Below are 26,558 nucleotides of genomic sequence, written 5' to 3'. Positions count from 1 at the left end.
TGAATCTACAGCACAACATGCCACAAACAGATGCTTACAGGTTAAGTAACATAATCCATTACCATTGTTAGTCCTTTGTAATACACTTCAAGGACAGTTGTTTATCTAATTAAGCACGTTTTTCTAATGAAAAGCTTTGCATGTTCAGTTTTATGTATATGTTTATACATATTTTTTGTAAAGTGCTCTTGAATCCGGGAAGCAGGACAGTGCTTATAACTTTGAGAATTCCCCTGGAAGAGATATTTGATTATAGGTAAGTAACTTTTCCTTGGACAAGAAGAAACACCTGTAACTCGCTTAGTCAAGTTAAAATACCAGTTTGGGTCTTAAAAAAATCATTTGATATAGTAGAGAATATCAATTGAATAAACACTTAATGGAAGGCAATGAAGAAATATTTTTATTATTAGGGCAAATATTTTCCATGCTTGCCAGACCAGACATCCTAGACTGACAGCGTGACCAGTAGGAGGGGATAGTCTGGAGATATTTGAAGTGGATAGTGCAGTGTCCTGTAATTAGGCCTATTTAATACACAATTCCTTCAATTATCTTACCTGTTTTCCCCAAATAATAATAGGAGTGAATGTCTCTAAACCCCTGAAGAGTCAAAAAGAAGCAATTTAAGTTCTCGTAAATGTAGGAAGTCCCACTTCAGTATTGTATCTTTTATAGATTCATATGCTTGAATCTTCCCTGTCGTCATGGTGGGAGTCCCACAGTAACAGTAAAAATAGCAGTACTGAAACATTAGCATAGACCTCCATAGGAAAAGAAACAGCAATTGTATTAATCTTTCAACATCATTTTAAACCATTCAAAGTTTAACCAGAATAGAGACCTCAGAATACCCTTGCCCTTTAGGGCCACCATAACTCAGATTTCTTACTGCGTGTCGTGTGTTCGGGAGTCTCTTGGAGCTCTCCTCAGTGACAGTGTCTTTTCTTGAACTTTTGACCTCCTACTTTCAGCTATTCAGCTACATTCGAGGTACTTTTAAACTGTCTTTGCCTGTTCCTTCATTCAAAATGCCAGAGCCAAAGAAGGGATGTTTAGGCCCTGCAAGACATGTGGGAAGCATAGCCTTTTCTCAGAAGACCCTCACAAACAATGTCTGTATTGCCTCTACCCAGACTATAAACCCTGGAAATGGAAATATTGCCATACTTTTTCAGCCCAAAGCCTCAAGGATAGGGAGGGTAGGCTGCTCCTCTGCTTCCAAAAGTAGAAGGCTGCCTCAGTCTCAGAGTCTGAACCTGAGGGAACAGATAATTTTTCCTCTGGGAAGAGAAAGGAAGACGGCTCTTCTCCTCAACATGGGGACTCTAAACGATCCAAGTCCCAGGAAAAGGATAATCTGATGGGAAACACCTCAAAAAATCCCAGACGGAGATTACTAAATCTTTTTCAGTTCCAGCTTCTTCTCGGAAGACTCTTTACAGGGATCATTCATCTCGTCCGTCAATGGCTTCATTGTTGAAGATTCTGCAATCTACTAAGAAGGTAGACGTTTCCGTGCCTTCGACCACCTAGTTAGCGCAAGCCTCTACGAGGACGGCTAAGACGTTCGACGGCAGCAGCTTTGTCAGGCTCACAGCTGACATTGACTATTTCATCACCATCGACGAGTCCATCACCGTCCACAAGGATTTTACCATCTTCTACCAGCCTGTCGATGGCACTGCCATCAGCTACCGCGTAGACGAGGTCGTCTATGCTGTGTCGAGAAGTCGCAGGCGGCTGTGTTGGCAACGGCACCATCTTCGAGCCCGTCAACATGAGGGGAAAATCAGCTTCCTGCACCCACAGAAGCAGATACAGGACTTCTTCAAGATATCCACTTTGCCTCCAGCTAATCTTTTGGACTTTCAAGATTCTGAGGATGAGGGCTTGTTTGGTCCTGCTTATAGTCCATCCCAATGAAGTCAAATGCCAGGACTCGGATGATGAGGACATTGAGGACATTGCTCCATCCACTTACCTTTCAGGGGATTATTCTTTCATAGATCGAGATCTTTCTTCAGTACAGAGGTTTAATGCCTTCCAGGAGCATTATCCCTATGATGACGATGGGGGGGGGGAATGCCATCACCTTGGGGAACTATCTATTAATGTTCTGGATTCTTTAGTGTCAGATTTACGTCCTATGATGGATGACTGTTACAGACGCTTTCTGGATCTCTACACTCACCAACGGCCTCTGCCATCCTATTGATCTTGCTGGCCAAAACACTCTGAAGTTCATAAGAGAAAGGGTTTGCCTCCACCTCCCATCCTTATGGAGGACACCCAGGATACATATCACCAACAAATGGAGGGAGGTGAGATCCATACTGATCTAGAGACTCTTGGTAAATGGGAAGTTAATATAGCTCCCATGCTGCCATCTCCTGTCCCACCATCTGCAAATTATCCACCTACAGATAATGGTGGTTTTCACAATCTATTAGAGCGTGCCTCTAAGAGCTTTGATTTGCCTATCCCAGCTACACAGGCTGAATGTTTTCTGTATGATTTCAATCAAAGCACTCAGTTTTCCATCATAGCAATTCCCATAGTAGATTTCTTGTGGCAGGAGAACCTCAAGCTAATGAAAACATCAGCATCTATTCCAGTGGTCCTTTCAAAACGCGACAAAAAGGTCAAGGCCCCTGAGAACTCACCCACATGCCTTATTGGACATACTAGGTCGTATTTGGTCAATATGAAGGCAGCACAGCGACAAGCCAAAAAACAATTTTTTCAATGTACGGCTCCACCTGATAAGGAAGGGCGCTGTCTAGACAACATCACAAAGAGGCTTTCTGTTCTGGCTGCTACCTCGATTAGAACCTCCAATGCCATGGCCATCCTAGGAAGAAATGCACAGATGTGGTCAAACATTTCTGCTCTGTTGGAACAACTACCAGAAGATAAAAAAGAGGCAGCTAAGGACAATTGGTCTGAAGGGGAAAAAACATCGTTAGAGTTCTTTGAGATTGCCATGGATGTGTCATCCACCGCTTTTCACCAGATGGCAAGATCAGCGGTGCTGCATTGATAGGGTTGGTTGGTTGAGGGCTACTACCTTCCACCCAGAAGTTCTAGCCAAGGTGCTAGATGCGGAGTGTCTCTTTTGAAAGAACGTAGATGAAGTGCTAAAATCCATCAAATCGGACTGAGACAGGGCTGTCGCTAGGTAGTCCCAGAAACACCATTTTTAGCCCTTCTGTGGAAGAGTTCGGGGTCAATACCTATCTAGGCCACAATTCCACCAGCGGTACCAACCGTATCCACAGCATACATACCAACCATCTTTTTACAATCAAAGTTACCAATGCAATGCCACGCCAACTTATTCAAGACCCGCTTTGGCGTAAGGATCAACAATCAGCTGTGAAGTCTCAAGACTCCAGCAGAAGGCAATGAGAATCGCCAGCCCCTGTCACCAAAGTCCCACTTCAATTCGATCCTGCATTATCCAAATCCTTCAAAAAATTGAATTAATTTTATCAGACAAATGGGTTTTAGACAACTTCCTGCATAGTCACAACCTGGAGTTTGTTAAGCACCCTACAAATGTTCCACTGCGGAAAATTCCTCTTCAGCATCTTGCTGATCTCTGAGAAGAAATATGATCGCTTCTTTTCAAGCATGCCATATAGGAGGCACCGCTCAACTAGCGCAATCTGGAATTTTACTCTCACTTCTTTCTGATCAAGAAAACAGGGAAATGGAGACAGATCGTGGACTTCAGGTTACTGAAAAGTACATCAAGAAGCAATCATTCAAGATGCCCTCTCTACAAGAGATCCTTCGTCTCTTGGAAAAAGGAGATTATCTGACTACTCTCGATCCCCCGATGCTTATTTCCACATTCCCATACACCCCAAGCATCACCAATTTCTTAGGTTCAAAGTGGCAAAGTGCCATTACCAATTCAAAGTACTACCCTTCCGTTTAAAATCTGCTCCCAGAGTCTTTACCAAGTGCATGGTCCCAATAGCAGCTTTCCTAAGACGTTCAGGTCACCAGGTGCTCCCCTACTTGGACGACTGGTTAATAAAAGCTCCGACTTTTCAGGCGGTCAAAATCTCCACACAAGCCTGTTGGAATCTCTCCCCGTCTCTTGGACTCTGTCTCAATCTGGAAAAATGTTCCCTCATCCCTTCCAAATCTGACTTTTCTCAGGGCATGCCTCAACACAGACCTCGGCAAAGCCTTTCCCACTCACAAAAGGATTTTACACCTTCGGGATATGCCACAGCTTCTATAATTAATAAAAGTCTGTTTTTGTGAGAGTATACAAGTCCATATTGGGTATGATGTACTCTTGCATCCCGTTAATCCCCAGTTGCTGTCCCCGCATGCGCCGCTGCAGGAGCAGCTGGATGTGCAGTGTGCTCAGTCTCTGGGATCGTTCGACATGATTCACATTTCTACAGCGATGAAAGTTACCATGTCTTGGTGGCTGGTTAAGAAAAATCTGTATCATGGTCTCTCTCCTTCCTTCACTCAGTGACACTACTGGTGATGACCTCAGATGCGTTGATGGAAGGATGGTGGGGGGGGGGGGGCACCTATAGAAATTGCAGGTTCACTTTAAATGGTTCAAGCACGATTCGGAATGCCACATAATTTTTCTAGAAGTCAGAGCTGTATTTTGCTTCCTGAAAGCATTCCTACCTCGGGTACAAGGTTATTCAGTCCTCTTCAGGACAGACAATACCACCACCATGTTCAACAAGCTCAGCAGATATGGGAATGACATATCATTGTGGGTGGAACACGTACTGGTAGTCCACAATGAGTGGACTGACTCTCTCAGCAGAGTAACCAAGCAAGTCTTCCAGTCTTGTGGTTGTCCAACATTAGATCTGTTTGTTACGTCCCTCAATAAAAAGAAAAGTACACTTTCTTCACCAGCAGAGTTCCTCAGCTGGATTCTTGGGGAGGCTTCTTTTATTTTTCATCAACCGGAATGTTCGCCTATGCCTCTCTCCCCATATTCCCTATCAGAGTGTGCTCCCATTCTCTTTTCACCAAAGGACGATCTTCTCTACGTGAACCAGGGCCAAGTAGTTCATCTTCAAATTTGCACTCTTCACTTATCTGCTTGGCGTTGAATTTGAACTTATCCAAGGAATGCCGGTCAATTCTGCAGAAGACTCAAGCCTCTTCCCCCCTCAAGTGTTACATAGCTGAATAAAAGAGATTTTGGGCATGGTGTACTGCTCAGTCATATCACCCTTTTCTGCCACACCTGAACTGGTGTTGCCTTATTCTTGCATCTAGCCAAAGGAGGACTTTCACATTCTTCTTAAAAGTCCACTTTGCTTCCATTTCTAGGTACAGACGATTTCCATATCAATTGTCATTGTGGTCCAATAGGCTTATCAAAGAGTTTATGAAAGGGCTTATTAGGTCTTACCTGCCTGTTAAACCTCCTCCAGTTCTTTGGCAGCTAAATACGGTTCTGTTACAGCTTATGCAACGTCCTTTTGAGCCTGTTCACAAATGCGAGCTGAAGTTCCTTTTTTGGACTGTAGCCTTTCTCTTGGCCATCACGTCCGCTATCAGCAAGATCCAGGCGTTTACAGTAAAAGAACTATATATTCAGTTCCTACCAGACAGAATAATCCTGTGCACAAATCCTTCATTCATTCCTAAAGTGCCTCCATCTTATCATTTCAACAAACCTAAAGTTCCACCTACGTTCTTTCCCAATCCGTCCTAGTCGGCGGAAAAAGCTTTGCTTTTTCTGGCCTTTAAACGCTGTTTGAAGTTTTACCTATCACATACAACAGTGTCTCAATAGGGTGTTAATTGAAGGTCATTTACATGTAGCACAATTAGTTGCTGAGAATGTAATTGAAAGGGGAGGAAACCAGGGAGACAAATTTATTTTGTAACACAAATTGTATTTTAGTGAATATACATATTTGACATATTTCGTTTCATATGATCAAACACATGGAAGGATGACAATGCGTTACATAGAATGGCATGTAACCTGTGGCATACTGTGCACAAGTGCTCGTGAAAAATTGTGACAGCGCAAGTGACACGTGAGAAAGTATGTACAGCGATAGGAAGGGGCGCAACTAAAAGTGAGTGAAGGTAAAATTTACATAGTTAGGATAACCTTAACAATAAATGTTAATGAATACAAAAATAATCAAGTGGTGTATCCTTGAGGGGGAGCGCTGAGAATTCTGCTGTAAAAGTAGACCGCAATTCGGCCTGTAGAGGTATTTAGGCCATCATCAGGACTAAGTTACTGCTACTTATATGGCAGTGGCGAAAGGGCGCACTGTCAAGAATCCAGGTTGGGCAAGGTACAAGGGCAATTAAGATAGGACCTGCGGAGGTTCTGTGGGAACGGACGTAATTGGGGTCCCAAGGGGCCCGACTCCTGCCGGCCCTGTAATGCGCTTTGCCATACTTCGATCTGACTTCATCAAGTAATTTTCTGAGCAGCTCTTAGTTTCTCGTGACATTGAGCGATTACTGTTGTTTCTTGCTGGACCCCTTGGGACCCCCAAGACTTATTGATATATTTTACAGATTCACGTGTAGGGGAAAGGCATTCTGAGGTCTCTACTCTGATTGGCTGAACTTTGGATGTTATAAAATGATGTTGAAAGATTATTAAATTGTTTGTTTCTTTTCCTATGGAAGTCTATGCGAATGGTACAGTACTGCTATTTTTCTTATGTTACCATGGGACTCCCACCATGACAACAGGGAAGATTCAGACATGTGAATCTATAAAAATCAATACTGGAGAACCACAGTGTACAGGTAAGTAATTTGTTTTTATAATTTCTGTGGTTTCTCCCACCCCAAACTATCTGGCTATCCCTCACCCCCTTTTCTACTATTTTGCCCTGTGCATCTTATATTTTGACTGTTGAATTAATGGAGGCCTGTCCTCAGATACATGAAGTTTTTAATAACACGAAAAAATAACTATTTTTATTTAAAATTTGCAATACTGCTTCTTTGGAAAATCAGTTGTATGTATGCTTTACAGTTGTACAAAGGTCAGACATGGTGTATTGTAATGAAGGAAAAGCTTTTCCGTTTGGTACCTGCAGTGCCACATGCTTTTATTAAGTGAATATTTTCTGCATTAAATGTTTAGAAACCATTCTAAATGTCAAACCTAAAGAGTTATTACCTTTTGATGGGAACATGCTACAAATAGCAGCATTTTTAACATATAGGCCAGTTAGTCAATTTTCTTTATTTTTCAGTATTTCTACTGCATATAAAGTGCACAGAGTAAAAAGAGAGAAATTAAAAACAATTCTAAAATCAATTACATTAATGAAACAATATTACACTCAATGTAAAATTCATTAAGAACAATTACTAGTTCCTTTAAAATTCCAAATAAATCTTGTAATATTTCCCTCCTAGGAACCTGGAAAAATAGGTGTTATAAAGTGCTGAGTGGTGATTAATATAAATACATTCCCATCTTAAGTGGACCCAGGGTTCCCAAGTTAGGCAAGCTCTCCTCCATTTTATACAGGACCTATGGAATGAAGCAAACGCAAAACATATGAGTGGGTCATTACGTTTAAAAAAAAAAATAAAGTGCTGGGTGACATTGGGTAAAATTACATGATGCAGAAGAGACAGTAAGTACCTTGACCTTTGTTTATAAAAACAACAAAAAAAGATTAAATGAAGATCAGACTGCTCAGAACTCCCATTACAAGGGAATGCTGTTAAATTACTAAGTGAATATCTCTTCGTTGAGAAACCCATCATCAGGTGGATTAAATTAAGTCGCACCCTCACCAAGATGAATCTATGGTGTAAATTCCCACCCTATCTAAATATGAGTAGTCCCCTTCCATAGTGGGCGGGTCATTTGCTTTAACCTTACAGACTATTTTAAATAGTTTTCTTCTTTTCTCTCGTATTCTCCTTTTAATGCAACAATTGCTTTTAATCTCATTTTAGGGAATTTAATGCAGCTCCTAGGATTTGTATACAACTCGGCCAGACCTAGAGAAGTGGGTGTTTTCCTTTGAAAACGTCTGCCAATAAGTCATATAACGTTTGTGAAGCCGGAATGGCACAGTTACAAGCTTGAGGTTTCGTGAATTCATTCCTCACTTTAATGGCTTATTTCACTGAATTGCCTGCTAGATTGATGTTATCAGTTATCTAGTGTTTGTGGGCTTCTTAATCGTTTTATGTTTGCTGTATAGCAGTATCCTGTATTCTTCTCTATCAGGTAAGGATTTGGTCCGACACATCTTCATTTCAGTCGTTTGCACTTAGATTCTTCAGATATTAATTAGTCTAAATAATGCAGAGCTTGACCTCTAATTGAGGTGGATAGTAATTCAAAAAATAAGCAGTTTTGGCTCTAACTGACCCCACAAGTGCTTTTGTATTGGTAATATGTACTCAATAGCACTCAACCTTCTAATGGTCCTGCTGCTCCAAAACTTCAAACCAATGTGAAAAACAATATACACGAGGGAGTGCTTCCGAAGTCCAATGTTTTTACTGAAAGTTCACTTAATCACATATTAATCCAGATTATTCTGACATTTGAAATCTTCTTTTAGATCCAATCTAACGCAGGAGCCATGATATGAAATTCCAAAAGAGATCTTTTTTATTCTTCACAACATCAAACTGCGGCCCAGCCAACAGGTTTCCGCCCAACAAAGGACTTCATCAGTGCTGTAAACGAACAATACATAGATTTATGTACATATATAAAATGCATTTTCATAAACCAAACCAGCATGTAAATGTAAATGTGTAAATGTATTGGCATTTATATAGCGCACTACTTACCCGTAGGGTCCCAAGGCGCTTCGACCGCTGCGAAACCCTTCCTGGCTTCCCTGAGAGATGGTCCCTTAATGGGTATCTCCAGGGTGAGACCAGGCATCCCAAGCGGTCTGGTGGGGCCGTTAGTGAAGATGAGGCAAGCTAATGCCCAGAGTTGCCGAGTGTGATCGCTGATCAGAGTGGGCACCGAGGCGAGAGAATTATCGAGTCCGCTGACCCTGGTCCAGAAACCTGCCGCGCCGGGAATCGAACCCTGGTCCCGGGCCGTCCTCTGCTCTCAGGTCTGCTGCCTCTAACCAGTGAGCCACACTGCGCATATTCAAGTTGCATTCTAAAACATACAATGGCCCCCTACACCCACACTAAATGCAACACAACATTCCATAAAAACATGTAGATGTTGTTACAGCAACAGAAGAAAAGTCAAAAACGCATACACCACACAAAAGTAGAACAAAATAATATCCCTTAGACTTAAATCTATAGCGTCACTTAAGAAAATATATATATTTGTGTATTGTCTACTAGGAGTGTTATAAAAAAAAAGACAATCCTCCATTTATAATAGGGAGTCTAAACCCTCATAATTCTTACATACAAAGCCCTACACTGAACAGGACCAGAATACCTGAACAGCCGTGTGCACTTTTACCAATTCACCTATGCTCTGTCTCACTCTCACACATTCCCCACATCGGCAAAAGCAAAACTGGAGGTGGCTCATTCTTCTACATTGCACCCAAGGCATGGAACAACATCCTCAACACATCAGAGCCTCCTCTGTAAACCTGGCTCTTCCTATAACCACCGTGGGGACCACAAACGTACACACCTCCCAAAGCGCCTGCAGCCCCTCTCGGGTCATAAGTGCGCTATACAAATCAATATAACTTAACCTAACAACATGAAAGGCACTTCTATGCCATGTTAATACTAGATAGTGGGCTGTACAAGTGCTAGTAAACCCCATTGTCCATAGAATAGCAGTAACATTTTATTTTCATTTGCCTAGAGCTCTCCACCAATCCCTGACTAGTTTTACCCTTTAAAGTTCCCTACTTGACACATATCCAGAGGAGAGCTTGCTGGAAGACAAATGAAGACTTCAGATTGCAGCTTTGAAACAAGTATATCTACCTAACAGAGACCAGTGGAGGGATTGGTCTCCTCTTTTTTTCTTCAATCTGTGAAATTGAAAAGCTGCTCCGAGGACTTTTGGTGCTTAACACTTTTTAAAAGCATTTTGCCTGCAGCATGACAAGCTGGGAACTGTTTTTTATGTGACAGTTATATATGCACTAATGTAATTGATTTGCCAATGCTTTTGTCTTAACAGGACAAACATTTGATGCCAAGAATCTCCATCTGTTAACAGGAAAACAGTTTCAGCAGCTGCCAGCTCTGTGATAGAAATCTCGGCTGGATCTCTTATGTCTTGCCTTACTATTTTGTATACACATTCTTTTTTTAGGTTATTTACTTCTTTCTGGCATCGTATATTTTAACATATGTTTGCACACTAGCTCTTCTGCCATTTAAAAGCGGTAGCTCAGTATGAATTTTATTTTGCTATAATACAAATGATTCTTTTGTCTTTTAGATTGTGCCATCCTGGACCTTGTCCGTCATGCCCTGCCTTTATGACAAAAGCCTGTGAATGTGGAAGAACAAGGTGAGACTTTGTCTTTAATTTTAGGACCTACGATGAGAAATGCATAGAATAATAAATTGTTGCAGCAATATGTTGCCCACAATGTACTGCTTTCCAACTAGAATAGTACTACTAAAGCACTACAAAATGGTATTCACAAACCTCCACCTCGCCTATCATTTCTATTTGAAAATCCTCACAAATGTAAGTTGTTACTACTTAGTAGTAAATGAGGGAGGGACCAGGGGAGTGTAATAAAAATTGGGCGCACTTATGACAAAATAGGTAAGGTTTAGCGAAGAATAATGAGGGTTAAAGGGGTGTTAAGGAGGGATTGGCACCCAACCGCAAAAGAGCAAGCCCAGTTCTATTCACAAACAGCACTACAAAAGTCACTAGAGCCAAAAAAGGACAAAACAGTAGTGTATTACTGTAGTTAAAGTATGTCCAGCACCACACATGACCAATCACTGGTACTGCAATACACTCCCATAGAAAATGATGTAGCTAGGGACTCATGTCTTCAATGACGCTCTATGACCTTCCTGTGGAGAATGTGCACATGGTGATGGAACGGACAACCTTTCAAAACTCCCCTCAGTGTTTCGCAATGTTCCTCAGGACCGACCACCAGCAGGTGTGTAAGCTTTGCCTGTCTCCTGACCATGACAACACTGCATGTGATGTGGAATAGATGGTGGATGATCCTTCTGGTGCATCACGCACGGTGGCGGATGCGGGCTCTGCAGTGGGACCTGAAGTTTCAGTGGGCCCAGCATCAGGGCAACCTGTCTGACCATGTCCTGATCTCGGAGGGCACTGCGAGACAGCTGCAGTGGTGCCTCACGGACCGCAATTGGGTCAACGGCAGATCCCTCTCCCTTCCCCAACCGGAGCACGTGGTTGTGACGGACGCGTCCCTCCAGGGCTGGGGAGGCCACTTGGGAGAGGCGGAGATCAGAGGCCTCTGGTCTCCGGCGGAGTCCCGGCTCCGTATCAACTTGATGGAGCTGCGGGCGATTCGTCTAGCACTGAAGGCATTCCTCCCGTCTGTCAGAGGGAGTGTAGCGCAAGTGTTCACGGACAACACCACCGCCATGTGGTACTGCAACACACAGGGCGGGGTGGGGTCGTGGACCCTCTGCCAGGAGGCTCTGCGCCTCTGGCAATGGCTGGAACATCCGGGCGTGACTCTGATGGTTCAACACCTGGCAGGTTCTCTGAACGCCAGGGCGGACAAACTCAGCCGACGGTGCTCGATGGATCACGAATGGCGTCTGAACTCGGACGTGGCGCAAGGCCTCTTTCTGGAGTGGGGAGAGCCTTGGTTAGATCTATTCGCCACCGAAGAGGACGCGCAATGTCATCAGTTCTGCGCGTTGGAATTTTCAAGGCGGCACTCGCTCGGAGACGCTTTTCGTCGTGAGTGGAGCTGCGGTCTGTTGTACGCCTTTCCGCCTATACCACTTCTGCCCAGAGTGCTGAAGAAGATCAAGCGCGACCGGGCACAAGTCATCCTTGTGGCTCCGGACTGGGCACGAAGGTACTGGTATCCCGATCTACTCAGTATGTCAGTCGATCCCCCGGTTCGTCTGCCTCTTCAGGAGGACCTTCTGTCGCAGCAGCAGGGGACTGTCCTCCACCCGAACCTGTCCAGTCTCCACCTCCATGCTTGGAGATTGAGCGGCGACAGTTGAGGCCATTTGAGTTGCCTCCTGAAGTCTGTAACATCATTCTGGCAGCCAGGGGTCCCTCCACAAAGTCAGTATACGCCTGCAGGTGGAACAAATTTGTGGCATGGTGCACAGCAAAGGCTGTGGATCCCCTCAATGCCCCTCTTTCTGAGGTTTTCTTCTTTCTTCTCTCTCTTGCCCGGCAGGGCTCTGCTCTGGGCACTGTCAAGGGCTATCTTTCAGCTCTTTCAGCCTTTCTGAGGCTGCCCGACCAACCTTCTTTGTTCAAGTCCCCTGTCGTTAATCGATTCCTGAAGGGCATCACTCATACGTTTCCTCCTGTTCCCTTCGTGATGCCTCAGTGGGACTTGAACCTGGTTCTTACTTTTCTGATGTGCGCTCCCTTTGAGCCACTTCACAACTGTCCTCTTCGCCTTCTTTCTTTGAAGACTGCCTTCCTGGTAGCCATGACCTCTGCCAGGAGAGTGAGTGAGCTCCAGGCTCTGTCTTGTAAGCCTCCTTTCCTTTCAGTCCATCCGGACAAGGTTGTGTTACGGACAAGGCCCTCCTTCTTACCCAAGGTAGTCACGGCCTTCCACATTGGGCAATCCATCACATTGCCCACCTTCTTTCCGCCTCCGCAGCCCTCGAGAGAGGAGGAGAGGCTCCACCGTCTGGACCCAAAACGTGCGCTCTCATTTTATCTGAATCGCACACAACAGTTCCGGGTGGATGATCAATTCTTTGTTGGGTACGCGGGCGCTAAGAAAGGGAAAGCAGTGCACAAGCGGACCATCTCCCGGTGGATTATCTTGTGCATCCAGGCGTGTTACTCCTTGGCTAAGAAGGAACCCCCTGTTGGGCTGAGGGCTCATTCCACTCGAGCCACTACGACTGCCTTGGGCCGAGGTGTGCCCTTGCAGGACATTTGCCAGGCGGCTACGTGGGCCTCGCTGCACACGTTTGCAAGACACTATTGCCTGGACAGTCAAGTCCGGAGGGACGGCTACTTTGGCCGTTCCGTCCTCCAGGACTTTCTGGTGTGATTATTGGTTCGCAGACCCACCACCACGGGGATGGTATTGCTGGGGTATCTATTCTAAGGAAAGGAATCTATCACTAACGTGTCTCTTACAGATGCACAAGTTACTACTTGTGTAAGGATATATCTGTAAGAGTCATTAGTTAGTGATAGATTCCTTACCGACCCACCCATCCTCCCCGTTCTGCGAACCGATATCTAGGGTTAAGGTCATCCCCTTTCAGGGCGCCAGTGTTGGTTTTTGTCATGGCTCTGCGCTTCTGGCGCGGAAAAGCTGTGGCTAAGAACTGACGTCAGCACGCGGAGGCGGTGTCTAAGTACTCCGACGACGTCATCACAGCGCCCACGACGTCAACAACGGACGCGGAGCCGCAGACGACGCCTACCGACGCGCAAGGGTACTGCTACTCAAAAGTTTCCGGATCCAGTATGACGCCTGGGGATATTCTAAGGTAAGGAATCTATCACTAACTAATGTCTCTTACAGATATATCGTTACACAAGTAGTAACTTGTAATGTGCACACTTACAGGAAGCACTACTAGCTTGACAGCCAGATCCAACAGGAACAGGATTTTGCCTGTTCAGTCCTGCATGTCTTTTTGGTCTGATTCCTGTCCAGACACTTCCCCTTTCAAAGGTACTGCTGTGGTATCTATTCTAAAGATGAGGAGTCTGCAGTTAGAAATATCCATCAGAAGAACAAGTTTCTACCTTTTGCAATGCTCTTTCTGGTAGATCCGTTTTCTAGCCATCGACTTCTCACTACCCTCCACTTCCCTATTCTGCAGAGTAGCCTTCTTTTTACCATTTAATAAAGTTCCAATTTCTAGATCTGTGTACTGATGCATCGTACTCCGGAATCGAGGGCTCAGAAAGAGTCAAGCAAAAAACTGTGGTCCATACGCAGTGGTGGTGTTTTATATGTGGCTCCGCTATATCACTTCATAGTGGAACAATGCAAACGCTGAGCTGCACAGTGCCACCCAGCGGCAAGTGAAAGCCCTGTTGTAACAAGGCTGGTGCCTGGGAAATATTCTAAAGGTAAAGAATGTGTGGTCAGATAAAGTATCCCTTTGCTAGAGACTTTTAGCTGCAGATTCCTCACCTTGAGTATTCCCAGGCATCAGACTGTATGCAGAACCTTTTCAGAAATAGCTCTGCACATCAGTAGATGGCGCCATGCGGCTCTGCACTGATGCAGTTCCGCTGCAGAAATAATGTTCAGGCCTTTATAGATACCACTTCGCACGCTGACGACCGTTCCTTTTTTTCCATGCCACCTGATGCAGATATGGAGCAAGGTAGACACAAATCGATTTTATCGAAGAAAACCTGTCCTTAGGGAATTTGATAGGAGACAGCAAGAATTCATTGTAATCCCTCGTCTTTTTTTTTCTAGAGACCCCTCACCCACCAGGGTTGCGCCTAGGTGGCATGCTTCATCATTGGTGTTCATCTCAATCCTCTACGGTTTGAGGCGTGCAGTAACTTTCAAATTATGTAGGAGCACTTTTTATTGTAGTCTATGTGTAGTACAGTGATGTGGAGTGGAAAGGGAATGAACATTTTAAAATACCTAACTAGTTGCCACTCTTTTATTCCCGCCCCAAGTTGGTATGGTTAAAAATCAGGGGTGGTTACTGAGAAGAAACCTGACCTTAATGAGTCTGGTTGTCTCAGTAATGTGTTTTTGTCAAAGAGACCAATTTTCTTTCCCTTTCCACTCCACATCACTGCACTACACATAGTCTACAATAAAAAGTGCTCCTACGTAATTCGCAAGTCGCAGCAAGCCTCAATCCTTCGCTTAGCTATCAGTAGTGCATGACTGGTAATTTCCTAAGCTTTGGTGGTATGTCAGAGATAACTCCCAGCAGCACCACCAGTGGCGTGCAGGGCACGGTTTGTTTTGTTATGTCATTATTGTGTTGCAGTATTTTTAACCAAAAATTGGCAATGGGTCTGCACTTCCATGCCAGGTGTATAAATGATGCTTGGGAAGGCCCACACCTTCAGCAATTATCATCAGATCGCAACCCCATCCGATGGAGCTGCATCGGAGTACGATAGTCGGTGAATGTGAAAAGTGGTGTGGCTCACTGGTTAGAGGCGGCAGACCCGGAAGCAGAGGTCGGCCCGGGACCAGGGTTCGATTCCCGATGCGGCAGGGTCTTGGGCCATGGTCAGCCGACTCGATAATTCTCGCCTCGTTGCTTACTCCAACCATGGGTCCCATTCAGCAACTCTGGGCAATAGCTTGCTTAATCTCTACTAACGGCCCCATCAGCGCTTGGGATGCTTGTCTTCACTGTGGAGATGCCCAGGAGGGACCATCTCACAGGGAAAGACAGGATGGGTTCCCCAGTGGTATACAGCGCCGGGACGCCCTTTTGCTGGGGCAGCTGTGCGCTTTACAAGTATACGACAATGTACTTAAAGCGGATGAGTCTGAGACGATAGTTTGGGGACAGCTGATCTAGCTGTTTACAGCTAAAATGCCACTTCTCATCTGTAATACTCTCCCACAGATCTCCTTCCCACGCAGCGCGGGATGTCAGCACAATGATTCGATAATTTCTCTGTGTGATAGTATACATTTGCATGATCTACTTGCGACCCGATTCCACAGTGACTACATTCTCCAGTGCAGGCAGCTGCAAGGGCGGCTTCGGAAATGTTCCAAATTTGCTTCTACAAGCTGGCCGCGGCTGATAATATAGCAGCGTATCTAACGCTGATGGGGCGCAGGACCACACATCTGTTGTAGTGTTAGAGAATTGTCCCAGGGTATAAATTCTGACCCACCTGTATATGGTGCAAATGCGCTCCCTCCTGCTCCTTACTGTCCATGAGTGGTGGAATCAGTGGGTTATTTCTCAATTGCATTGAAGGGGCATAGTTTGTCAGTGTTTGCGTGCTTACAGAGACCGCCCCCCCCCATGCCCATCGCAGCACTTCAACAGTGTCCACCTCATTGCCTGGGCGTTTAAATGTTTGATAAATGGCGATGTTTAGGCAAACGGGGCAGCTCTGTCCAACTCAATCGCGACGTGAGGCTGAAAGGGGGTGGGGTGTATCCAGTAATGTGAGAATTGAGTCTGGGCACTGTTGTACGTGTAAAGGGCAAAATCCGGAGCTGCTAGCCCGCCTTGTTCCTGTGGTAACGTGAGCACCTCCCAGGAGTTCCGAGGCTGTCCCCCCGCCCACACCAGTTCAATCATTAGAGAATTAAGTCATTTGAAAAACTGCATTGTGTGACGGACGGGGACATTCACAAATAGATACAGCAGTTTAGGCAGGGTTACCATTTTGGCCAACACTATATTGCCAATCAGGGAAAGGAGAAGCGTTTTCCATCCCAGCACTCTGTCCTAAATCCAGTCCACCACTCTGCCATAATTATTCGCCCATATCTCCTGAAAGTCATTGCTTATCCAGACACCCAGATACCGTGGCGGCCCAGTCACCCAGACGATAGGGTAATCAGTGTCAAAGGATTGCTTTTCAGATGTCAGTGGAATAATTACGGATTTGCCCCAATTGTTCGCCACTCCAGATAGCCCTCCATAGTGCACTACTTCTGGTGTCATGGGCGCGAAGTTGTGTGTAGGGTTTATCATGTATAAAGTGATATTATCTGTGTACATTGACACAGTGAGTCCCCTTGTGGTGAACCCCATTCCTCTATGTGTGTGGTGCTGCCTGATTCTGGCCGCCAGTGGCTCGGTTGCTATTGCAAATAATAATGGAGACAAGTGGCAGCCCTGTTTGGTGCCCCTTGTGATAGATATCCCCAACCTGTATAAAAGCAGAAACAGGAACCCCCATCCCAAGGAATCATACGCCTTGGTGGCTTCCAAGAGTGTCGCAATCGCAGGGACATGGGGGGAAAAAGCAGGAGACTTTAGGTGAGTCTAATAATTGTAGATACAATTAGGTTGGTCTCACTTGATTAAAATTCAAAGGCACAACAAGGGTGAACATACATTTGTCTTAAGGCTGACCAGTTTGGACAAATAAAAACAATGTCTAAAGTGTCTAGTGCAGTAGTCCTATCACATGTGCAATAAGGGCGATCTGATAATGTATGCCATCCATCAACAACTGCGAAAACAGGTTTAATCGGACGTACGTTATCAGTCTTCTGTGCTGGGATGGCATATCCAGAGTTAGATACATTTCTATTTAATTTGTGGATTTCACCATCATAAAGTGCTTGTAATTGTCTTTATGTTGAGCCGCTCGGAACCTTGCGTCTCTTGTGATTAGCCTAAACGTATGTTGACCCAAGCTATGTCTGATGTACAGATCAACTCTGGGGTGCTAAACAACTGAGGTTTGCCCAATGCCCCTAGAGTTGTTTTGACATAGCTTAGCCGTGGTATGCGGTAACTCCGATCCATATTCATGCAGTCGATCGCAATCTTTGTATTAAATTCTAGCTCCCTCTTAAGCCATATAGAGAACCAAAGAAGTATTAGGCACAATTGTATAAAATCTGGAATTAAATCTGCTCCCATCTCCCCATGCAGTTTCATCTGGGACACTCTAGGGAATTGATTATTTATTTATTGCATGATTAATGAAAATCTTTGCAATTACTCTTTGTAAAAGAAACTAGAAGAGATACACAATCAAAAATGTTACAAAAAAACCCAGTTAAAAACAATAAGAGAAAGTTAAGAATATGGATAAAATATCGAAATAAGCTGATACAATACGTTGAATTTGTATAAAAAGAAGAGAAAAAAGGGCCTTCAACATTTGAGTCTTTGTTTGCTAAAAAAGAGATATCTTAAAATGCAAAAATGGATGGTTTTTAAGTTCAGGTTCAATCTCTGGCCGCTGAGTTCTGGGCCATGGATCTTTGGCAGTAAAGGGTTTCTTAAAGTGCCAAAACAGATCTTTTTGAGCCAAGTTCAATCGCTGGCCTCTAAGCTTTGAAGCGTGTTGACTGATTTCATGAAACGCACTATTCTACAGGCTAATTGGATATCTTCTCCCTTGAAGCTGATCAACAGGGCTTGTCTGCGAGTTCGCACGCCGTGTTGATTCCAAAGCTGAGTTAGTTGGCCCCTTCGGGTACTGTCTAGGGCTTTACAGCTGCATAACAAGTGTAAAACATCCTCCTTTGGATTGTCACAAAGCCTGCATTTGAGATTAAAATCCAGGCGTTTCCATGGGGGAAGATGTACTTTTGACGGGATTACCCCCATCCTCAGCCGCAGGAACTCTTCCTTCACCTTCCTTGAGAAGCTGGTACTGAGGTATGGCTGAGGTGAGGCGCTAGTGTAGCCTTGGATTACGAACCACCCGTGTGATCTCCTAGTTAAAGCCGCTTTGTCTTCTTTCATAGAGAGAATTTCCACTGACTTGTTGACCAGGCGTTTGAAGCATTTTTGTGAACAGCCCGAGTCCCAGAGGTCTTTTAATACAAGGGTTTTTATGGCTGCTTGGAGATACACCATTGCGGGGGCTCCCTTGTTTGACTCCAGCTCTTTCCAAAGGTTGGCGTTCAGGGAGTCTGTTACATCGTTCTTTACTTTGTACCAGCATTTTGCATACGCCCCCTTGCGCGCAATTTGCTGCTTCTGTAAACCAAACTCCAGCCTTAACTGTGCTGGGGAGGTGTACGGCGGGAGTGAGAAAAGTATTCGAAGTGTTTTGCTGAGCACGTTATCTAAAATGTCTTCATCTCTCCCTCTCATACATTCGCTGCCGTATGTTATTGATGGTAACAGTTTTGCGCGAAATATGTCCAGCAAGGGGATTAAGTTTGGGCCCGCTATTTTTTTCTTGATATTTTTCAAGGCGATGGCTAGTGGATTGGTAATAACCTCCTTTTTTTAAAAATGTTCAGCAGTTTGTATTGGGTGACAGGGTTTATATCCCCAGATGTCTGCACCACACGCTATCGTCGGGATGCACTACGCGTTATAGAGATGTAAAATAGATTTGATGTGGCTATGTCCTAGGAGCTTAGCAGAAGTGTGTATGCCATTAGCTATCCTTTTAAGATTGTATATGCTCTCTTGCCAGAGGTCCCCAATCTAATTGATTATCCAGCAGAATATCTAAATAACAAAACCTATCCACTCTCTATGAATTATGGTCCTTTATAGAGTAAGTTTTCGATTTCATGTTTTTTGGAGCTACAGTCACAGTATAAGACTTAGGATAATTAATTGTCAGTCTTAAATCCTCCATAAATTCATAAAACAGATTTAATAATAACTGTAAACCATTTGATGTCCATGCAATAAGAACGGAGTCATCTGCGTACAATAATGTCGGAACCATTCTAGTTCCTACCATTGGCACGTTCCGGCAGAGTACTCTTAAAAAAATAGTCTGGCCTAATAATATACAGGATGAAAAGCATGGGGGGAAAACTACTGGTGCATAGGGCTGATGCTCCGAAGAAAAGCATTAACTGAATCACAGAAAGGCCTAGTTTAGGATACTGCAGACCTTCAGTTGTTGACATAATAGAGGCTGAGTGCCTGGTACTTCTTGAGAGAAGGGAGGGGAGCACTGAACCTGTGTCTGAGACTCGCACTAGAAGAGAGTGAGGAGAGGTGGAGGGAGAGGGCGAAATAAAAGGGAGCGCTTCACTGAAAGGGCAGTGGCCTTGTGCCAGAGCATGAGTTTTTTTGTGTGAGTATTACGCTTTATACAGAGATATACACACTTGGATGGGTAATCAAGTTTGGTATCTGTTGAGTGCTGCTGTTCTACTCCATCAGTAACCTCCCTGAGAAGACAGTGGCTGCTTGCCATCACTATCAATGAGGGCAAAGTGTTGAAGGGGCTGTACCTAGCCCAGCTTGCAGACTCTTATTTGGACTGTCCCCAGGACATCGGAGGCAAACAACCCCTGCCCCTTTGGCTGAGGCCCAGTCACCCCTGCCTGTGTCCAGTAAACCACCCCCATCCTCCTGGAGCAGGAATTTACATGTATCATGATTTCTCACACGTTTTGCTCTACAGGGAGCCCGCAATTTTCTCAATAATCGGTCTCTGGTTAATAATAGTGAGTGGTATAAAAGGGCCTACCTCCTTGATTGAGGATATTTTTCAGTCCATCTAGATGGAAGTGGTTAGAGCTCAGGGTAAGTTGTGAATTATTGCTTAATGTTTGATATTGTAGTTTAATTATTGAATTACTATGAAAAAAGTTTAGATTAATCTCACCCAACCAATCAAGCGCCCAACCTGCTCTTTACCCTTTCCTTCAACTAATCATCTTTAATGATGTTTTCTTTGGCCACGAGCCCTCACAGTCATAAACACTGCCTGGATCATCTCGCCATAACTAAATTCTTTGCACACTCCTCTCCCAATTGACTCTTTTAGAGCAATAGCACAGTGTCTTCGGGGGGAGGGGGGAGTGTGGGGGGTGGGGGTGTGTGTGTGTCTGGTGTGTGTGTGTCTGGTGTCGGTGTGTGTGTGTGTCTGGTGTTGGTGGGTGTGTGTCTGGTGTCGGTGTGTGTGTGTCTGGTGTCGGTGTCTGTGTCCTTAAGCAAAAGATGATTTCAGGGTCATATGGTTATCAATTTCTCCCAAAAAATTACTTAGTCACCAGGCATGCTTAGCAACTCAACCATAACTGTCCTCCAGTCCTCAGCTCATGACCTCTCATGTCACAGATGACTTTGCAAATACTCTAGATCACATCAGTGGTGACTTTATTTATAACATCACCTATGGTTTGGCCCTGAACACTTCCCCTATGTGGACATAACTCTGCTTTTGGCTCTGCCTGAGTGCAGCAGGAGTGGAACATAGGGTCCATACTTAAGCCAGGACAAGTGCCCAGTCCTTAGTCCTCATTTGGACCCACTGTATGCATTCTTTAGTTGTGAATCATATAGGCTGAGGAAAGGACCTGTACTTCAGACCAGCACAATGCACGTTCAAGGTGAGAAGTCACTGCTTATGCATTTTGACTGTGTGCATTTGAGAAAAAGAATAGGGAATAATCTAACCAGCACATTCCAGTGTATCTACATCCCTTCAGTGTGCATACTGACATCTGTTTGAAAATATGTGGTACTAAGGCAGTTTATGTGAGATAGACGAAACTGTAGAGGTAAACAAATATGAAAGTTTATTGTTCATTTTTAATGCTTTAAGTAATGTTTGAATATTTTCAGTGTAAAGTGGGCTTGCTTTTTATTGCAGTCATTCCGTTCGCTGTGGCCAAGCCAGCATAATTCATTGTTCTAATGTTTGTGGGAATCCTTTAAACTGCGGTGAGCACAACTGTACCCAAGTTTGTCACGCCGGAAAATGCCAGCCATGCCAGCAGATGATCCACCAAGGTAACCTTTGTATAACTCATATCATGCCTGAATAATTAGCATTAAAATGTGTTCAAATGTATGTTTAATTTTTTGTTTGCGAACAAGGAGCACTGAAAAGACGAAAGCACTATCATAAATGATTCTTTTACCACTGACAGCTAAAACAAGCATTGGGACAGGCAAAAGATCTGAGTTTAATGCATTAACACATAACAAAAATCTAAGAAATTAAGAAATTAAAACCAGAATGAATTGAATACTCCATTACACTAATGTTTTGTTTCTATGTGAAATAATGGTTGGATGGCGCATGAGACTACAGTTTTAGTCCTTCATTTCTTATATCATCTTCACTTCAGATAATTTAACCACTAAATCTACAATACAAACGATATAGTAATACACATAATTATGCAAATTTAAACAATTCACATACAGCACAATCCGTCGCAGACCAGATACGTTATTCAAATGATAATTCATAATCTTAGTCAGTATATCATTACATATAAAAACATTACAGAGCCCAAAATTCAAGGCTACCTTCATATTTGTGAGTGTGATGAACAGCTGTGTCCACTGTTTAATCATTGGAATCGTCCACCATTATGTTATCTATGCATAAACAAAGGAAATCCACTTAAGGCATATGTACCATACTGAGGAAAAAAGTATAGAAATGACAGAAAATTGTGGGCTGTGAAGCATCATACCTACATATTCTCAAATTGACCTCATAGCATGGTCTGCCTTTCTTCCTCAGCCAGGGTTATTACATGTCTTCGCTGGGCTGTAGCACTGGCAAAATAAAAAGGAGATGACGCTCATTTTCTATTGTCATAGAACATAAAGGACATTAGCCAGATTAGGTAAATCTTGATTGAGATGCCCATGATTTTTGTTAAATTAGCTATTGGCAATGTCCCATATCTAAGTAATAATACCAGTTTCTTGGCATGTTGAGGTTTGACAAAATCAAGATACTATTGGAAACTGGGAGCAATCTTAAACATAAGCTTTGGTTCAGTTAACTAAAGCATTCCAGATTTTGTTAACCTAAAAGGATATGTTTACTCTGTGATTTCTATATGGATATTGCAGACTGTATAGTTCTTTTGTCATGGTTCTCAATTCTAGTCCAAACATTATCAAGGCTTAAAAGACAAAACTGGCGATGGACAATATAGAAAGCTGGGTTTCTGTTGCAGTAACCCCCTCACGTTTTGCTAGACCACTGACTTGATGTGCCTTTGGTCTCTGCCAATCAGGTTCCCAGGGCCTGTGTTCTTTCCCAAGACTGTACCCTATACCCCCAATTTGCACCTCTCTGGCCACATGTCAGTCCCTTGTGAAAGATACCAAGGGCATTGTGGCCAGGAAAGGCAGCTAAGGGCTGCAGCACTTATAGTCCACCCTTAGAGGCCCTGTACCTTTACACGCACACACTGCCAGTGCAGGTTTCATATTTGTGTGCAGAACTGTACCTTTACACACACACTGCCAGTGCAGGCTTCATATTTGTTTGCAGAACAAAGTGAAGAGTCGACATGGCACACATCCCTGTGTATATCAAAACAAACAAGTGAAACTTGACCTGATGCCTGGCTGCATAGCGAAAGTTAAACTTAACACATAATCAAAAGATATGCACAAACATGCAGAATTTCAGCTAATAAACATTTTCAGTTTACATTCAATGATTTATTAAATTGAATGATGTGAATCATTTAAACAATTGAAAGTTGTGGTCATTAGTTGTAACAATATCAAACTCAGTTCAGAGGATTATATCCAACATTTCTTGAGTTCAATCTTTAAATTCATGACGTTCTTCAATATCTTGTTGTTGGTAATGCCCAATGCACGTCGGGAAAGGAATCCCTTCTATGAATACAAAAAGATGTAAAACGTGATCAATAAATGGTACTTTGTTAAATGCAGGGATGAAAACAATAACACAATAATGTAAAAGAGAGAAAGAACAGCATATCTACAACTCACTGCTGTGGCATAGGTCAGCCACCCCTCTAGCTGGGTGCACTCTATCAGTGGTGAGGGGGCAGGTGCACAAGCCCTGTACAGTGTCTAGACCAATTCATAGACATTGCAAGTCCAGTAATGCCATTAAGAGAATATGGTGCTGGGAGTCTGTCATTATGAACTCCACAGCACCATAATGGCTTTACTGAAAACTGGGAAGTTTGGTATCAAACTTCTCAGCACATTACACCCACACTGATGCCAGTGTGGGATTTAAATATAAATACGCTCATAGGGCATCTTAGAGATGCACTCTGAAAAATGACCAGCCTCTGGTGGGTACCCTGACTGGTACACACCAGCCTGCCACCATAAGACATGTTTCTGGACCCCTGGGGTGGGAGCCTTTGCTCCCTGAGCCCAGAAACAAAGTCTTTCCTGGGCAGAGGTAGTCACTGCTCCCCCAGGTCAGGAAGAGACATCTGTAGCAGAGGAGCTTCAAAGACCTGGCCGCCTTTGTAATGTGACCCCCAGCCTCACCTGCTATCAGGAGCAGGCCCCATTTGTGTCTATGCTCCTTTTCGGCTGGAAGACGGGCGGGAATAATTAGAGCAGCCAGAAGGTGTGCCTACCTCTGCCAACCCACCCCTCAGGTGAGGGAGCGAGGTGAAGCCCACTCTTCAGTGCATGCCATCTTGCAAATAGCAGGCACTCTTCAATCAGGATCAGGATTGTGCCCACTCCCCCACCCGGGCTGATAACACCAAAGGTGTAGTCACCCTAAGGTGAGTAGCCCATTGGCTACTGACCTCAAGACCCCCTAAATAAAGTATTTAGGGGGCGCAGCCCTGAACCAAGAAAACAAATTCCTGCAACATACGAAGAAGGATGAAAAAAGACGCCCAGCAGAGAAGACTGCAATGAACCACTGACTTGTTCCTAGCCCTACCAGCCAGTCTGCAGTATTCAGTGATCCTGCTCCAAAAGTCACCTTGTCCTGCAGCCAGCGACCTCCAGAACCCCTGGGAGGACTGACTGCCTTCCACAAAGACCTAATCTCCTGTGAACAGCAGCTCTGGTCAAAAGAAACAGCCAAGAAAGACTCGAAGTGTGCTGAGGACAAAGAAATCCAACTCCTATGGCCAGAGTCAGAGTTGCCCACCGGTTCCTGAGAGGTCCCCCAGTGCTCCAGAGTCCGACTCCACCGTGTGTTGACCCCTCCAGGACTCCCCGACTTTGCCTGCAGCCTCTGCACGGAGACCCCCCCACACAAATAGTGAGTGACCCTGTAAGGTGAAATCTAACCTCAAAAGACACCCCTGCATCCAGCCTCCCTGGAGATGTGAACCGGAGGTGCACCTACATCCCTGAGCCCTCCAACTTACCTGCCCAGCTGTTGGTTCCTCCTGGCAGGCTTCCTGGACCAACCCTGCAGTCAAAATCCCAAACCGGCAACTCCCATTGAAAACAACAGGGCACAGCACTCCAAAACAGCACACTACACCCAGCAGTCCCTGCGTCGCTACGGGTGCACCTTGTGTGCTAACTTACACCCCCCTTTGCCTTACACCAGGAGCTTTGCTCGCACAACCTTGTGGCCTACTTGTGAGCAGCTCCCAACCGGAGGCCCCCTGCCCCCCTTTGGATAACATTGGGCCTCAGCATTATGCATCCAGCCGCCCTTGTGCCGCTGAGGGTGTTCTGAGAGTGCATTCTCGACCCTGGAGGAACCCTGGTTCTAACCCCAGAATAACCACTCCCACAAATAAGTACGTACCTGTAAACCGATAACTTCATTTCCTTCCATAGGATTGCATTGACTGCTTTTCTTTGAAAATTCGTTTGTGTGTTGTTGGTTTGTATGAAAACTTGAAAAACTGCAAATGTACCAAAAATGAATTACTTACCTTTTGTCTAGGAAATGCCTCAGTGTGATATCTAGACATATCACACTGATTAGCAAAAGTAACAAAGTAATCCAAGAATTAACGAGTATTGCAATCTACAAAGTAACTGACAAGTAATTCCAAACTGTTGACTTACCAGTAATTAAACCAACTACATTTGAACCTGCGTTCAGTTGTAAAACACAGCATAAGATATTTGTAAAGTATTACTTCACTTACCTGCACAAGGCTTGACTTCGTTCTAGATATAAAATAACTAATATTTTTGATACAAACACATTGGGCTGAGTTAAGTCTTTGTGTGTGTGGCACATTATGCTGCCTTAGTGTGTACAACAAGTTCTTAACACTACCCTCTTATAAAGCCTTACTGCTCGCCCACACTACCACAAATAGAGAGTAAGGCGCTATCTACTTTTATCTCTTCCTACCTTTGGGGTTCCACTGGACTCTGTGCACGCTATACCTCATTTTGGTATAGTATATACAGAGCCAGCTTCCAACAGAGTAATGTTAACAAATGTAAGTTTTCATTTCCTTTAATTTATATACCTTCCTTGTGTGCAGCTGTCTGCATACAAGGTTTTTACAATTCAATATGCAAATTCAATACTTAGGAAGTTTAAGCAGTAAACTAACTTCCGTGAATGTTTGCCCCAATTCAAGGTCGATTATTATATTGGGTGCACTCTTAGCAAGTATACACGTGTTTTCAAAAATCTGTTCTCTCTGACTGATAACACTTGAATACCCATATGACCTAAGACTTCTCCACAATGGACACTGTTACAATGGCCTATACTTCATATACTGTCAGAACTGCTAATATTGCTCTGTCAACCAGTTGTTTTTTAATCATACTACTGCCACTGCTCTTTGAGAAAGAATAATGTTCTACATCTTAGGATCCTCACTGATGGTCCTAAACGTATAATAGTTCCCGCCAGCCTTGGGGAACCCCCGAACACTTCTTTCATATGACTTTTCAGAGAAATGAAGTGCAAACTGTGGCCCATGAACCACTCTTCTCAATGTCTTTCACATGCACCGTCTACTTTGGAGTAGCAAGATCCCGGTCTCTTAAGAACAGAGGTTGCAATGTTGCAGGCCTCCATAACATGATTCACACATGGACATTCGTAAGGTGTTCCCAATCAAATCCTTCCTCCTAATAATTAAGGAAGAATT

The 26,558-nt window shown here is 44.1% G+C and overlaps 1 protein-coding gene across 1 annotated transcript in view; it reads left to right on the top strand.

Annotated features, from left to right (window-relative positions):
* NFX1 (nuclear transcription factor, X-box binding 1) overlaps window positions 1–26,558 on the top strand; it is an 892,403-nt gene that overhangs the window by 329,458 nt on the left and 536,387 nt on the right. The window contains exons 6-7 of the mRNA XM_086965422.1: window positions 10,409–10,480; window positions 21,362–21,501. Of these exons, the coding sequence (XP_086821548.1) occupies window positions 10,409–10,480; window positions 21,362–21,501 (212 nt within the window). The remainder of the gene's footprint in view (window positions 1–10,408; window positions 10,481–21,361; window positions 21,502–26,558) is intronic.

Source organism: Lissotriton vulgaris, chromosome 4_1 (genome assembly GCF_964263255.1).
Source record: "Lissotriton vulgaris chromosome 4_1, aLisVul1.2, whole genome shotgun sequence".
In the NCBI taxonomy this organism is placed as follows: Eukaryota; Metazoa; Chordata; class Amphibia; order Caudata; family Salamandridae; genus Lissotriton; species Lissotriton vulgaris.
Note: the sequence above shows the minus strand (reverse complement) of the source record. Positions and strands in the feature narration are given on the sequence as shown.